This window comes from Pezoporus flaviventris, unplaced genomic scaffold (genome assembly GCF_033815535.1).
Source record: "Pezoporus flaviventris isolate CSIRO_AGI_PZ_B2104156 unplaced genomic scaffold, CSIRO_AGI_Pfla_v1 ptg000015l, whole genome shotgun sequence".
Classification (NCBI taxonomy): Eukaryota; Metazoa; Chordata; class Aves; order Psittaciformes; family Psittacidae; genus Pezoporus; species Pezoporus flaviventris.
In genome coordinates this window covers 14,851,433-14,867,895 of record NW_026892563.1, presented here as the reverse complement: position 1 = coordinate 14,867,895, position 16,463 = coordinate 14,851,433, and the positions used below count along the sequence as shown (strand labels likewise).

The 16,463-nt window shown below is 39.2% G+C and overlaps 1 protein-coding gene across 2 annotated transcripts in view; it reads left to right on the top strand.

Annotated features, from left to right (window-relative positions):
• PCP4 (Purkinje cell protein 4) overlaps window positions 1-16,463 on the top strand; it is a 52,168-nt gene that overhangs the window by 13,406 nt on the left and 22,299 nt on the right. The window contains exons 2-5 of one of the 2 annotated variants that reach the window (XM_061453555.1): window positions 6,855-6,906; window positions 13,160-13,244; window positions 13,397-13,524; window positions 13,876-14,365. In XM_061453555.1, coding sequence (XP_061309539.1) covers window positions 6,855-6,906; window positions 13,160-13,244; window positions 13,397-13,524; window positions 13,876-13,994 — 384 coding nt within the window. In that variant the 3' untranslated portion in view covers window positions 13,995-14,365. Of the gene's footprint in view, window positions 1-6,854; window positions 6,907-13,159; window positions 13,245-13,396; window positions 13,525-13,875; window positions 14,366-16,463 lie in introns of those variants that run through there. The other variant, XM_061453556.1, reaches the window with a different exon arrangement.

Here is a 16,463-nt window from a genome sequence, read left to right as displayed (position 1 = left end):
TTCAATTTCCATTGGTTTTTCTGTGCCTTGTCCAGTGCATCAACAGGAGGGCCATGGCCTTCTACCAGCACACTTTCCTCTACTGTTTTATGGGAGTTGTGAATTCACCCTGAGTAAACAGTACCTAAACCTGCATGCCATCCTTCCTGGGGAAGTGCAGCAACCAGTGCATAAGCTGTCAATCTCATTAATAGTCTGCTTTTCACACAGTCTGCAGCTTGTATTGACAGTTATACCTTGAGTATACTGCTTTCCTTCTCTGTGTGAAAGTAGTGTTTGAGATTTAATTTGCACCAGTGTAAATGACTGTCAAAGATGCAAGGATATGAATGCTGAGGTTTAGCTTGTATCCTTTATTAGAAACATGAAAGGAAATTGTAAAGATATTGGATCTTGCCCATATCATTGCAACAGCAAGAGCCAGGCACTGATCCACAGTGTCTAGAAGGAAAAACATCTGTAGTTGTTCACAGCCTTTCTAATTTCTGACAAATATTATGTGGTTTTCTAGGATGATAATGTGTATGTGTGTGCATACTTAATATGCCTTCAGCAACTACAAAAGCCATAGAAAAGCAGCGTTGGTCACTCCCAACTTTTAGCCACTTCAGTCTGAATCCTATCAGTTCATCTGAGTCTACCTGTGGAATTTTAATTAAAATAGCTATAGGAGAGCCGTAATAAAATTAAGTAGAATCAAGAGCTAATGAAGTGTAGCACTGATTGATCCATGAAGATAATTATAAACACTGTCAAAGTGCCAGCGATTGTTTCATTTTAAGAGCCAGTATTGAAAGGTGGATCCTGGCACTCTTGCTCTGGCAATATTATTCTGCCTGGCAATGCAGGACAGCCAGAAAACTGTCTGTATAAAGGAGCATACAAAGAAGGTGCGACATAGATGAGAGCAGAGGACGTATCCTAAAAAAAGTGAGATCATAGGGTGAGAGCAGACAGGGAAAAGTGGTGTTCTCCAGAAAGCTACTTCTACCAGAAATGTAAACTTAGCCATAACCAGGAGTGTACTCCTTCATACTGAAATATATGTTGATAAATGTATCTGGATGTCACAGAAGCTGGTTTGGGGTTTGCCCTCTGGCTGTATTGCAGACCAGTTCTAAGACTACTTATAACAGGAGGGAAGGAGTGAAACAGCAGAATCTGTGTGTGGCTCTCCAGCAGCACACCTTTTTTTTTTCCTCAGCTGTTTATCTTCATGCTTTTTGCTGTATAATACCAAAAACCACAGTGGTGCTAAAGTTCCATTCCCATTCCTTTAGAGGCGAGGTATCCCTGCAGCATCAGTCTTTCTGTCACAGCAGTGTTACTTTTTCCGCTCTTTATCTTAAACTTTCTTTCTTTTATCTTAATCTTTATCTTATTTTGTATGTCTTATTACCAAATTATTTACTGTGTTGTGGTTAAGAGTAATATTTTCCGTACTTAACTATGTGCAATACTGAATGCTGTTGTTTCAAGTCAATACATAACATTGGCAAGAGGTTGTCAAACATAAAGAAGCGGAAATCCCTAGTAAAGAAGAGTTTAACCTAATTGGTCAGATTGAAATCATGAATTCTACTATCCTTTTATTCCAGGTCACACAGCTGCCTGGTTCTTGCCCCTGCTAATAGTTTGGAACTTCATTTAGTTTCTGACATACAGCTTATGTTCTTTGCTAGAATGTGAAAGGCAATTGTAAAAATCTGATTGATTTCAGTTTGCTCAGGATATCACCTCATTGCATAATTAATGTCAAGTGGCATGTACGAATAATGCATTGAGCTACTGGCAATAGCTGCTGCTTCTCTCAACACCCACTGTTTGTTTATAAAATGTTAGATATATCTTGAGGCTTTTTTGTGGTTTCCTTTTTTTTTGTTTTTTTTTTTAATAGAAAATTTATACCTAGTGTTCAAAAAAAACCAAAACAAAAACTAAAAACATGGAAAAATCTGGGCTCTTAGAACCAAGAGCTTTAAATATAATATACCTGGACAGGAGGTACACAGGAAAGGAGGCTGTGTGAAGTATGTAGTCCTGCATTTCACAGAACCATAGAATAGTTAGGGTTGGAAAGGACTCCAAGATCACCTAGTTCCAAACCCCCTGCCATGGGCAGGGACACCTCACACTAAACCATGTCGCCCAAGGCTCTGTCCAACCTGGTCTTGAACACTGCCAGGGATGGAGCATTCACAACTTCCCTGGGCAACCCATTCCAGTGCCTCACCACCCTCACAGTAAAGAACTTCTTCCTTATATCCAATCTAAACTTCCCCTGTTTAAGTTTTAACCCATTACCTCTTGTCCTGTCACTACAGTCCCTAATGAAGAGTCCCTCCCCTGCACCCTTGTAGGCCCCTTTCAGATACTGGAAGGCTGCTATGAGGTCCCCACGCAGCCTTCTCTTCTCCAGGCTGAACAGCCCCAACTTTCTCAGCCTGTCTTCATACAGGAGGTGCTCCAGTCCCCTGATCATCCTCGTGGCCCTCCTCTGGACTTGTTCCAACAGTTCCATGTCCTTTTTATGTTGAGGACACCAGAACTGCACGCAATACTCCAGGTGAGGTCTCACAAGGGCAGAGTAGAGGGGCAGGATCACCTCCTTCGACCTGCTGGTCACGCTCCTTTTGATGCAGCCCAGGATACGGGACTCCTGTAAGTCTCTCCTCCTTCATAAGTCTCCTGTGTTTTTAATTTTTAGCTTGCAGGAAGTGTGCATGCTAGTGTAATGTCCTCAAAATCCTACTATGGGGAAACTAAATATACAATGAGTATTGAGGCAGTAATGGTTATATGATAAGTATGCTTTGGGATATACCTATGCCTGTAGTCCAATGAACCTCACTGTAATAAGTGAAGACTGGCCTGTAAGAAATTTTTCTCATGCTGTTCCTGGATATAGTCAACCTTAATTGTCCTTATCTGAGGAACTGTGCAAGAAGTATTTAGGGCTAAAAAGCAGCAGAAATTGCTGATTGGTCTGCTGTTGACTAGGAAGCTTTCCTTACGTGGAAAACATGAGAAGTCCTTAAGCAGATATTTACAGTAACATTTTTATCTGCAGAAAGCTATGAATTTGTAAAATGTAGTTCTTGGTACTCTTTTCATTTTAAGGGTAAAGCAGCTGAACTCTTCAAAGCAAAAGACTGAAAAAAATAAGGTGCTTATGAAACAGTTCAGTTTGAGTCAATTTCCATCTCTTATTGAGAAAATTTTATACGGAGAGCAGATGGTAGTGCAGAATAAAGGTTTGCTTGGCACACAGCTGGCTGACCCACAGCCATTTTTGTGCTGCATAGTACCAATGTGTATTTCCTTTTGTCAAAGCCTAGGGATGGATCTGGTAGCGAAACAAGGCTTAAGAAAAGCTTAGGATATGTACAGACTTCACTGCTGTTCCTCTTGTCAGTGAGTACAGAACATCCTAATAACATTTCAAATGTGTCAGTTAAATTATTTTTTCATCCTGAGTCAAGTCAATTATTTTTTCATCCTGAGCCAAGTCTACACTGACTCTTTCTGCTATTCACTTCACAAAAACTTTCCACTGTTTCTATTCTTTTAATTCTGCTCTTGGATATTCCTTCTTTCTTTGATATAGAAACAATATGCTTTTGAAAATTTGCAGCTGCTGCTTTACTGAGATATAGCCCTGCTGTACATTGTTAGCCCTGCACTGAGATGAAGCAGCAGAATAATGTTATTACTGTAAGGGCCTGTTTGTCAAAGAACTTTCTGGCAGTTTCATGTCCCTGATCTTGGGCCTTCTGTGGCTCACTGGAGGAACAAAACAACCCCTGTGCCCCTGAAAATTCTGTAATCACCATGTGACTACAATCCTGAATACTGAGGTGCTAACTGGAAGCATAACTGAAAAGGTCAGGCTATTTGAAGACAAGAATGTAAGATTAAAAGCAAAAATCAGGCTTGGGGGCAAAGGAGGGGCTAGAAGAGTTGCTCGAAAAGCTGGTGCAGTGCTTTAACATTCTTCTTGAAAAGCCCTCTGAGCTACAAATTCACTTTTGACCTTCGTTTTTATACCTAGGGGACTAACTTGTTATAGTTTTCATACCATGTTAACTAGCTGCTGTGTATAGCACTGAGAATTTAACAGAAAAAATAAACTTCTTACTGGGATTTTGGGCATATAGCAGTAGCCCTTTTTCCTTCCTCTTCTGACAAATTGGGAGTAACTGATTTTTGGAGATGCTTTTAATGATGTGCCTTTGGTGTTCTGTAAAACCACAGAGTATAAAAATATAGCCCCAAGCAGTCATAAACTGTGTTTGCTCCTATGCAACATAGCAACAAAACTGTTTATCCTGTTTTATTGTATAATCATTATGGTTTTGCACTCATGCTCATTTTGGCTCGGGTGTTTGTTCCTTGATGTCTAGTGGAAGGTTTATTCAATGGTGCTTTCATAGTGCTTGCCTTAGAAAATGATGGGGAATTTTAGAAGCAATCTTTTGAATAAAGGAAGCTAGTTGCAAGTTACAGGAAACAGACTGCTTTCATATTTTAAACTATTGTCAATAACTTGGGGACTTTACCAGTTTTTGGAGGGCTGTTCACTTCTGCTTGAAAATACTCCTAGTAAATCCTCCTCATGTTTAGACCTCTGTGCTCCCAGTGACGTTAAAGAACTAACCTTTGTTTTGCAGCCTGTGGTAGCATCTTGAAATCTGGCAAAAGAAGCAAGAGCTTCCAGCTTCTAATAATAAGTGTCTTAAAAAAATAGCTTTAAAATGTAGCTCCACTGAATATGTTGAAATAAAAGACTAAAGGCTTTGCAGGTGGATGATCACATTGTATATGGTGTTTTCATAAGCTTCAGTCTGTTATTAATGAGAAACTGATTTTCACTTTCAAATCTACAGCACACACTTGGAAGACAGCACAGTGTTTATAGATCAGAATATGTATATAGCTGAAAGAAAAGCTATCAGAAGCTCATTTGGCAGATTTTCAGGCTTCAGTCTGTGTATGTCACTGATCAAATGAATGGCTGTAGAATACTTAGAATGATTTCAGACTTAAAGAAAAAAATCTTGACCTTATGAATAGAAAAACCTTCATTGATCAAAGCCAAGTTTTCTATTAGTTTTCTTTGATAACTTTCTCCTCTCCCTGAGGGGAGATCATGAGACAAGAAATAAATGTGTAGATTCATATTCCAGCTCTTCATCAATAGTAGACCAAACCTGACAGGTATAGCCTAGGGAGGAAAGAGAAGCTTTCATAAAGGCTAAGTAGCACAGCCTGAAAGACTCAAGAAATAAGACAACTTGAAAAGCACTTAAAAATGAACAGAGAAGGAAAAAGCAATATAGTTGCTATTTTTATAGACAAGAAAATACCAGTATTTTGGGGCTTTTTGGGAGGCCCCAGTAAATTAACCCTAAAATCTATTTTCAAATGTGGATTGAAATTTAAATACAGAAATATTAACCAAACTTTAAATGAAGGCATAAAGGTTAATATCTTCAGCAGAACTGGTTGTTGGGTGGATTTATTGATTTCTGGCTGTTGGAAAGTTCTGCTTTTGTAAAAGACGTTTATCCCTTTAGAATCCCTATCTTTGTTATCAACCAAGTTTTCTCTTCTGTCATAAGTCTGAGGTTCCAGGGAGAAACAAAATATATTTCCATTGTATGTGGGGACTGCAGCTGTAGTTATAGACTCAGAGCTGTTTTCTCTAGGGATGCTCTGTCTCACTGCACAAAGTGAGAGATGGGGCAGAGCTGGTAGAGAGAGATGCACTGAAGTTTGCCACAGAGTTGAAAAATCCACCGCTGGCCTGTGGATGCACTATAGACCATATTTGGCTCTTTTGTATTCTCCTGAGGGGTTTGAAGAGCTTTCTCTTCCCCTCTGGCTTCTATAATAAGAGCTAAGAGTACACATGTAGGTTTCGTACTTACATCATTATTAGCTCCATACACAAAATACCCTGAAAATACCACTGCTGTGAGAGATGATGGACAGAAATCCCAGCAGTAGAGAAGGTTTCAACTGTAGTTTGCAGGACTGCTGTAGCTGTTAACTTTCTTGATGCATGAGGATGTGCTGCCTCTGGCTGAATGCAGCTGGGTTTATTCACAACATTTAATAATCCTAGTTTTTTTATATGTACAGCCCTAGAGGATTTATTCTTTAGTCTTTCAGTAATACACACATATATGAATATTTTTGAGTAAGAATTGTGGTTTGCCATACTTAAAGTACCTTAATTCCAGCAGTGAGGTGATTTGTCTGAGGGTTGCAGCATAGTTTGTATAAAGTGACTATTCCTAAGGGAGAAAGTTACCTAGTAGCTGAACTACACTAATACAACCCTAATGCTATGAATAGTTATTTGGACTGCACTGAAGTAGCCATATGTTACTTACAGTGACTTAAATCAGTTTTTCATGGAAAGTCATGAGCCTATTCCTTGGACAGAGTGAAGCGAAATGGCAAGTTCTACCTCCACTTTTGGCTAAACAGAAAGAGGAGCCCTCTGGCCAGAGTCAGGTCAGGAGAATCATGGAAATGGAGGCATAGCAGGGACCTGAAGAGATGTCCTGCTGTAGCTCATACCTTTGCACTGCTGGAAACCTGGTTAAGCACATCCCATCATTGACATGTGATAATTATATACAGTTGCACTCATGGTTATACAACTCTACCTAAGTATTCCTATTCTGACTGGTAGTGTTTCAAAGCAACATTGCGTGACTGTCCAAGAACTCAGGCTATAACTGAAAAGAAATCAAGCTATAACTGCTCATAACTCCAAGGGGGAAAATGCATATTCAAGTTTGTTCTAATCACTTGTTTATTTTGATTTTTTTCCCCCACAACAGAGACAAGGAACCGGAGCTACAAATGGAAAAGAGAAGACATCTGCTGAGAATGGTAAGGGTAGACTGTATTTCTTGATGGTGACTGTTAAGTTAAATTGACAAAAAGTATTTTTTACTGTAATGATAGACATTAGGTAGCAATGGCCTTGTTTTTTTTTTTAATCTTTTGAATGAATTTGAAAAACTAGAAGGGCTTCAATGGGATTATTTTCTTTATATTTGTATGTTCAAATCATTTACTAAAGCAGAGGCAGATTCTAAGCGTGTACTATAGCAAACCAAAGGACTCTGCAGAAGTCAGTGCAGATATGAATGAAGCTAGAACAAGATAATGTTAGGAACAAAGAACACCAAAAAACTAGGTTAAGTATTATTAGCAGTTGCTATAATGTATGTGGAAGGTGAACAAAAGTAAACTAATTACAATTAATTACTGAAAAGGAGGAAGAATGTAAGTCTCTTCTCTGAAAAGCCAAGGGTTTTCCAAGATGGGAGACTTGAGCAGTTATTTTGGCCTTTACATTGGTCTGAATGGAATTTTGGGGCTCTTTGAGACAACATACCTTAAAACATTAAGAGGCTTCTTTATGCCTACTTTTTCCTAATACAGAGAGGTGACTTTCCCATAAGGGCTGTTCGCATAATGTTACAGTAAATGAAATCTGTAGATGTTGTTCCCAGTATGATAAAACACAAATTAGAGTGGAAAAAAAGAAATAAATATTTTGGCTTGTTATAGTGTCTTGAATTAGTGGGAACAAATGTACCCTGACAGCAAAGTCATTTGTGTTCTCAAGTTAACAGGAAAGGAAAGCAAGCAAAATTATGTCAGCCATTTGGGCAGCAGGGGAAGCATGTTTCTGTCTTTACTGTTTGAGCACATTATGAACTGAGCTCATTTGCCTTGAATTTCTTCCCAAATAAAATTGTCCTGTTGTCAAGTTTAGCTTAGATTTACTGATCCTGCAGCATTCTTAATTCTTTTTTTTTCTCAACAGGAATTTTGAGTGAGAAAGGGCTGCATCATTAATTCAGAAATCTATATGATTCTAGTTGTAGCATAGTTTTAGGCCTAATATGAACAGGCAGATGTGCAGTTAATCTTAGACAAGTAGATGCCAATTATTTTTTGTAATGAAATTGTAACAACAAACCTGTCACCTATGTATAATAGTGGAGCAGTAGGGGAAATGGATTAGTGTCCTCTGATTTCCCCAGTCCCTATGCTTGCATGAAAATAAAGCAGAATCAGAACTTTGAACCAGAGGTCTAAATCAAAGAAGCAGAAATGTGTAGTCCTTTTTTCTTTATTAGCTCTGTGCTGTTAGAACTCATGCAGGAGTGATTTATTCCTCTGAAAACTGGGGTGTTCTGTAAACCTACATACACAATATAAATCCTGTTACATGTTTTTTTTTTTTGTCTTTTCTTTTTTTTTTTCTGGCCAGAAGTCTGCAACATGTCCATGCCTTAAATTTTCCTTGGGGCTGTTGTCAGCTGCCTCGTTAGGTATTTGTTTCCCTGTCAAAAGGAAGCTTTCCTTCTTGTTGAAATGGGGAGAGGAAGAAGAAATGAAAACCCTTTTCATCTTGTTAAAAAAAAGTCATGCTGTGAAAATGTTTGTGGAGGCAAGGTTTTCTGCTCATTGTCCTTGTTCTTGATTAAAGGATGAAGAGAAACTACTGAAAATCAGCTGAGCATCTGTGCTGTTAAGACTAATTTCAGAGTTCTTTTTATTCACACAGTGGAGATGTTGCTATGGGTCAAGTTTGGGGGGTTTGAGTGTTTTTGTTTTTTTTTTTTTTTTGTTAGAAAATGAATTTTGAGCCTGTCTCTAGGCAAGTTCAAAATCGAAGAAAATAAAACTAACCGTGGCAGTCGGCATTCTCCCTCTTTGAAGACACGTACCGTGTTGCTGTCACTGAGAAGCATTTGGGGAAGTTCAGTCTCTGAAGATTCCTTTTATAGTAGTGATAGATTTGGTAGACACTTATGAATGCATGTTCTTGTTTGACCTTCATTAGATAGTAGCATGATGTCCTTAGTTGCGTTTAGTTCCTACTGCCACAGCAGTGGTTTCTCTTAGCTGGCTTCCCTTCTAGTGGAGGATTTTACCACACACAAAATTCAGGCTCAGTCCCAATGCCTACTGCCTTGTTCTAGCACCCTTGCTTGTTGGCTCAGGGGGATGAGCTGCGGAAAAGAATGAGCTTCAAAAAGCCAGTAGTGTGGAGCAGTGATGTGCCACAGTGTGGGAGTTTGTGATCATAGGAGAAGAAAATCTCGTACACAAGCTGTACTGGTTGTCATGTTGATGAATGGACTGTTGTACCGACACGGAACTTCATTCATCAACAGTTGTCTTTCCTCAGCTGCCTTCTGGAATAGATTTCCAGACTGCTAGGTGGTAAGGTGTAGGGGACAAAGCTCCCTGTTTCAGAGCACTGGTCATTAGCAGACAGGATTGCTCTCCACTATATTTTGTACAATATATACCACCATATCTTCTTGGGGTTTATGCAGCAGCAAACCTGGTAGTTCTTGAAGCTGTATCAGTACTATAAATACTGTATGCCAACAAAAATATTATTGGGATTAAATTACATAAGCTAGTTTTCCTGGGTGAAAGGACTAGTTTTAAAGAAATATTAGCAGTAATACTGTGCATACAGAAACAGCTATATAAAAACAACTTGTATACAGGACCCATGTAACTGTAGCTGCCGTGACCTCATTGAGTCTTGGAGAAACTCAGTCTACCTGAAAGCTGAGCCATGTTTATTTGTGTATGCCATAACAAACTTAACTTGTAAACTCTACTATATAATACTGTTCTCTGCTGTAGAAAATCCAAAGGGAAGACAGAAGAACTATCCCCATGCACATCCTGCTATATGAATCTGACTTGTTCTAATAGAATCAGTGGGATAAGAAGCTGTAATTTCCTTTTTACTTATTTTTTTTTTTAATCTAGTCTATTGTGCTTGCAAATGCATCCTAAATGAAAACAGGATGTTCCTACCTTACTGTTCTTCTTACCTTGGCAATGTCACAAGGTTAACACTTGTCACTTCTCATTCTGTTTCACATTACCCTGTGGTTTTTTTTTCTATGTAATTTGCAAGCTGGTATCATACAATCTACTCTTCATAGACTAGCACAACTGGCAGGGAAATAATTGCACAAGAACCAATTATTTCTATCTTCAAATTTAGAATCGCTCTTTTCCTATTAATAGATTTCACCCTTTCTTCTGAAGGTACGTAAGACATGTGATTATTAATTGATATTTGTTAATAATTTTCTTGTAATAGCAGATTTATCATTTAGCAATATGAATATTTATAATACCAAAATACATGCTTTCATGTGATGAATTCTATAACTTCCTGGGTATGAGTGAAATGAAAATGAATAGGTTTGCATGAATTTACATATCATGGTGGATTAGGCATACACAATCACAGCAAGATGTCCAGTTGTACTGGAGGTGAAACTATTTTCAGTTTCTGCTCATTCATAAGCATTTGTCTTGTCAGTGGTTTCTGCTTTGGGGTGATCTAAAAACTCTAAGTAAATGCATTTCCTTCTCTCTGTACAGTATGCCATGGGATGCCTCTAACATAAGGATAAAAATAGTAGAGTAAAATTCTTATCTTTACACCTAAAATAGAGTAACCTAAAGTCACTTAAATCAGAATGCTTTTTGAAAGCACCAACTGTAATGGTAAAGAACTGTAAAACAATAATGTGTGGTAGAATAGAGATAGATCCCTCTCTAGTAAGCTTTCCCAGTAGAGGGATATGAATCTTGCAGTGTTATCAACAGTCCATTTACCCATCTCATCTACTCAAGGAATTTGTGAAATTCTGCACTCCGTGCACACTGCACTCAGGAATAAAGAATCTTGCTTGGTCTGACAGTGAATGATCATCTTAATAGTTATTTATGTAGAGTGCTTAGCTTAATAGAGCTTTAATTCCTGGCAAGAGGCCAGGATCATTATTATAAGATGGTCTAATATAAATATCTATTAAAGTACTTGAAATTAATTTTCCACTAATAGTCTCCAAAGACTAGGTAAAAATATACTGGGTTTGGGAGCAGCCCAACAAATAAACTTGTGGAAAAAACTTTTGGAAAGGGAGGGAACACATGAGGCCAACTTGTATAAATATTCAAAGGATCTCATGGAACATGGTTTGCTATATCTGCCCAGGTCTAGAGGTCATTTTCCTTAGTTACAGGAAAGGGCAGTGACTGTGCTGTAGCAATGCAATGCCTCTTGTGTTTTGTCTTTTGCCACACAAACAATCTTTTGTGGTAAAGATAAAATAGGTCTTGCAAACAACTGCTGAATCAATATAAAACCAACAACAACAAAAATCCCAAACACAGAAAACCACCCCCAAAGGAAACACAAACCCCACCCTTTCAGACTGCTTCTCTCTGATACTGGACCCATACTGCACTAATCAGAAGTTAGAATGGGGAGAACTATAGGAAACTACTTAATACTGAGTTTTCCTGGGTAATAGATTGAGTGTTGGGAGGAAATTTACCTTGTCCTCTTGTTTCTTTGCATTATGGTGTTTGCTAAAATTCTCTTGTCCCTTGAAAGTGGTGTTTCACACAATACAGTCTCAAAGCCAGTAATGCAGTGTGTCTCTCCTCTTCTTCCAGTCTATATCCAGAGCTAAATTGTGTCCTATCTCAAACAACAAATCTAGTATTAGTGAGGATTTAAGAGTGAGATGAGAATTTGTGCTTCATCTCATTCCCTATCTCTTAAAATATGAAGTCTGTCTCAGCAGTGTTCCTAGATGTAACCACCAAATAACAGCTTCACAAAGCCTAAGTCCAAAAGTGTTTGAACCTACAGCATAGTTACCTAAGTTGTATTTGCTCATCTAGAGATTGCTCAGGCTTAGAAGAAGGTGTAAAAAAAAAAAAAAATCCTTTGTGAGCTCAATACCATGATCTGTAGTTGAATGTTTCAGATGAGAAATAGGAGAAAAATTCAAAATAAAGAGTTCTAGACAAATGCCATCTTAAGGCATAGCTATATATAGCAAAAACAGTACAGGTAACCTTATCTGCTGAGTTTTATTTCAGGCACTTTCTTGGGGACAGCAACACAAGCCCATAACCAACCCAAACATATTTCAGGTCCTCTCCTGGCCTGTATCCCTTCCTTGCCCCAGACTGGCCTGTTTGTCAGGGAGTCTGTTCATATCTTCAGGCTGCAAGCATGTCTCAGCAAATGGCAGATCTAGCCTTTAATAACAAGGCTCTCCGACTGTTCACAGATCTTCCCTAGAGAGGATACCGAAAGGAAGAGTGGGAAGTTATACATGAACTTCATTTCTTCTCCTAGGTGAATTTCCATTTCTTGAGGCCAGAGGATAAGTTCTCTCCAGAGGAATAATGTGTGCTTATTTATTTAGGGCAGTGATGACAATGAAGGATTGCTCGCAAAAATCTTCATATTAACAACTTTTGAGGTTTATCCAGCAACAAAAACTTCTAAAGCAATAGTTTTTGCATGTTTGGGATAGACACCTTCTGTACTGAAACTTCACCTTCCCCCACGTGTTTGTACACATCCAGTAGCGATCTGGTTTCATGGAGAGGATCCTCTGGTAGAGTTTTAAGTAATGAATATACCTAATCTAAATTGAAGTCATAGTTGTAAGAGAGCAGATGCTGTTCTTATTTTTGTTACCTGACAAGTCTGGTTTGATACTGTGCATTACTGCTGCACTTCATCTGGTAATGAGAATTGTAAATGTTTAGGCAGAAGCATCTTTTCTAAAAAAAGAAAACCAAACCCCACAACCCAGCGTTGTATTAAAAGCTTAATCAATTAGCAGAGCCAGTAGTGCTCATGTAGTCTGGCTAATGTCCTGTCTTTGAAATCCCCCACAAGTTTTCATTTTGTGTATCATTTATAACTACTCTCAACACTACCAAATAAGTCCATCTGCTGACACAGGGTATAGCATTATGCTCATGAAGGATGTCTGTGTATGCTGATATAATGTCAATTAATCAGCTTTTTCTCACATGTTGTTTTGCTTTTTGTTTTGGGGTTGTTTTCCCCCCTGAGACTGCTCTGGAGAGGAAAAGAGAGGTTTCCTATCTGATGAAAATGCACCAGAAGAGCAAATTAAATGCAGAAGTCCCATAGGGTAAAAGCAAACAAGGGCAGCACAGCCATAGAATAATGTCAGCTTTTTAAATTCACTTTTTAAGGACCTAAATATGAAATTATTTCAAAATATATTTATGCCTTTTCCCTTAGAGGAAAAAGTACCAGAGCTAGCTGGCATCTTTAAGATGGAGAAGCCTTCACACTTAACACTCCTGTTACAAGTGAATCTGCCTAGGTACTTATATGGTCCTCACCACCATAGTAACCGAGTGTCTTCCAAGTATTTAAAAATAGAGATCACAATAACAATTTTTTCCCCAGCACATCTCTTTCCAGGTTGCTACAGGAATAACTTGATTAATTTATGCGTCTTTGTTTTGCACACAGTGCCTGCATGCAACTTGGGAAACTTGTCTGCTGGCAAAAGCTTACTGTATTGTCAGGAAAACCAGGTTCAGTGAGAACAAAGAGGCTGAGTGAAATTGCCTGGAAGAATGGAGTCTGTAAAATTAAAGGTAGAAAGAACACTGCTGAAGTCTTGACACCCGAGCTTCTTCAGAATACCCACAAGGATCTTGATTTACTCCTTTGTCCTTGTTTTTTAATATATATAAATGTATATATTATATATATAATAATGTATATATTTGCATTGATTGTGGCTTGTTTAATTTATTAACAGTCAGAGTAGGATGATGAGAAATAAAACCAAATCTTAAAAGCACCCTCCCCCATCTCCCTTCTTCCCCAGCTTAATTCTACTCCTGAATTTTCTACCCCCTTCTCACCAGGAGTACAGGGTGATGGGGAATGAGGGCTGTAGTCTGTTCATCACATACTGTCTCTGCTGCTCTTTCCTCCTCAAGGGGGGGACTCCTCATGCCTTCCCCTGCTCCAGTGTGGGGCCGCTCCCATGGGGGACAGTATTCCTCAAACTGCTCTAGCTTTGGGTCCATTTCACGGGGTGCAGTCCTTTGGAAACTGACTGCTCCAACTTGAGTTGGGTCACGAGTCCTACAGCAAACCTGCTCCAGCATGGGCCCCTCTTTCTGTGGGGCCACAGGTCCTGGCTGGAGCCTGCTCCAGCACAGGCTTCCCAAGGGGTCACAGCCTTCCTTGGTCATCCCACTGCTCTGGTGTGGGGTCCTCCATGGGCTGCAGGTGACAGCTGCTTCACCATGGATCTCTATGGCTGCAGGCGGACAGTCTGCCTCATCATGGTTGTCCTCACAGGCTGTAGGGGAATCTTTCTTTGGCACCTGGAGCACCACCTTCTTCTTCACTGACCTTGGTGTCTGCAGAGATTTTTCCCTCTTGATATTCTCGCTCCCCTCTCCAGATTCACATGCTGTCTCAGAGCTTTCTCCCACCTCCCACCCCCCTCCCCCTTAAGTCTGTTATCCCAGAGGTGCTACCACTGTTGCTGCTGGGCTTAGCCTTGGCCGGTGGCAGGTCTGTCTTGGAGTTAGCTGACATTGGCTCTATTGGATACAGGGGAAGCTTCTAGAAGCCACCTCTGTAGGCTTCTAGCTACCAGAAGCTTGCCATGCAATCCCAATAAGGAGTCCTAATCCTTTTTGAGAAGCTGGTCTGTAAGAATCAGGCTAGGTCATTAGGAAAAAAAAAAGTCAGTTCTAAATTAAGAAAATAATAATAAAGCTCTGGTGATACTGGTGGTTTTTTCTTTTTGATGACTCATATCTATGCTGGTGTTCCCTTCAAGCGTTAATGAGGAAAGGCAGAACTGAAATTATGCCTTTGATAAGTGCCATCTTTTTCTTTTTTTTGGAAATCAGTCTAATTATCAGTGTGCTGCCTAACTATGCACCAGGGAGAACAAGATTTCTTTCCATGGCACGTAGCTGACACGCACTGGCTCACTTCCACAAATGTGCACTCATTTGAAAATGTGCTGTCATCAATACTCTGGGAAAGAGGAATGTTTAGTTCTGCTTTGCTGCTGGTAGGAACCCAAATGAAGGACCCAGGTCAATGCTAATAAACCCAATGTTACCTGTCAAATGAATCTGTCCCTACGTTATCAAGGATGGTTTGGATCTGTATCAGGAGTAGATCCAGTGGCATATGTAAGCTAGTGTAGTTACACTGAAAGTCCGTGGATCTGGACTGACTTGCACAAGCTGCAGATCTTTCTCTACATGTTTCTGGACACTACCAATAGATGTTTAAAAGGCTACAAGAGGTAGGTGTAGCTCAGCAGCATATTTTTTAATTTAGTAGAAGTGAAAAATGAAAGGGGAGCACAATCAATGCACAACAGTGGTTACCAGGATTTACTGTTGTAGAAACATGACTTTTCTCTTTGACTGTACGCACTGTCTGCTTTACTTCATACAGCTGACTTCTGTTATTTTTCTTTTCCAGAAGACCTGGTTTTGTAAAAAAAATGAAAATGCTTTTCCACTTAAAAGTTCCTTGTCTGTTAGCAATTTGTTAAATGATTAATCATTTTTTTCTGAAGTTTTTAAGATTTTAATTTCTAGCACACAGCTGTCTTAATGCACTTAGCTTGATGCTCCAAAATTAGCTTGTAATTTGATGTTATCAAGCTCCCTTGTGTAAGCAGGCATCAGAATTTAGAACAGCGGGAGTGTTACAGGCGTGATTAAAATTTGGTCGTTAGCTGAGCTAGTGACCAGTTAAGGCTTCAAAAAGGAATTAGATGCTACAACATGAACCAGCACAACACCGCACTTTCAGTCCCAGTGCTCAGAGCTTATTTCAGGACCTTATGTAAAGTGCCTAGGTTGGCTATACAATGTAAGAAAAGGGTGTCTCAAAGTGGGACTTCAGCCCATGTGTGTCTCGAGTTCCTATGATGAACAAGAGGTATTAGGATTAATAATAGTAAACTCTGTCCCTGTCTATAGATAAGGGGTAAAATTCTTCTTGCCTGGCTGTATCGGTGTACATCTTTGTGAGACACCTAAAGCTTTGCTTCTTGTCAACAGAGAGAAATGTATTCTCTTGCGACATTATACTTATCAGAATGAGCCTCTTTGGAGAGCCTGGTGTTTATAGACCCTAATCTGATGTTGGCATAAAATGACTTCTGATTTGCTTGTCTCTATCAAGGCTGAGGAATTTGTGGGTAATACTAAAATAAAAGATATACAATATAAAATGAAATACATGCAATATCGCAAATATACAGAGCCTGTATATCTCTATAATTAAATGGATGCTCGACAGGATTTTTCAGAATGTCATTTTTGGACCTGGGCATTTAATTTCTCCTTAATCCAATCTGAAGCAACTCTATCCTTATTTAGATTGGTATGACCCTGGCGACCTCATATCAGCTCTTCCAGTGATTCTTCTCTGTGGAAGTTTGAATGTGAAAATATCCAAATAGTTGCTGGCTTGAGGTCTTCGTTAGCTAGCATAACGGACGTGACAAAAGCATTTGCTTTGGTCCAGCACACTTGGTTCA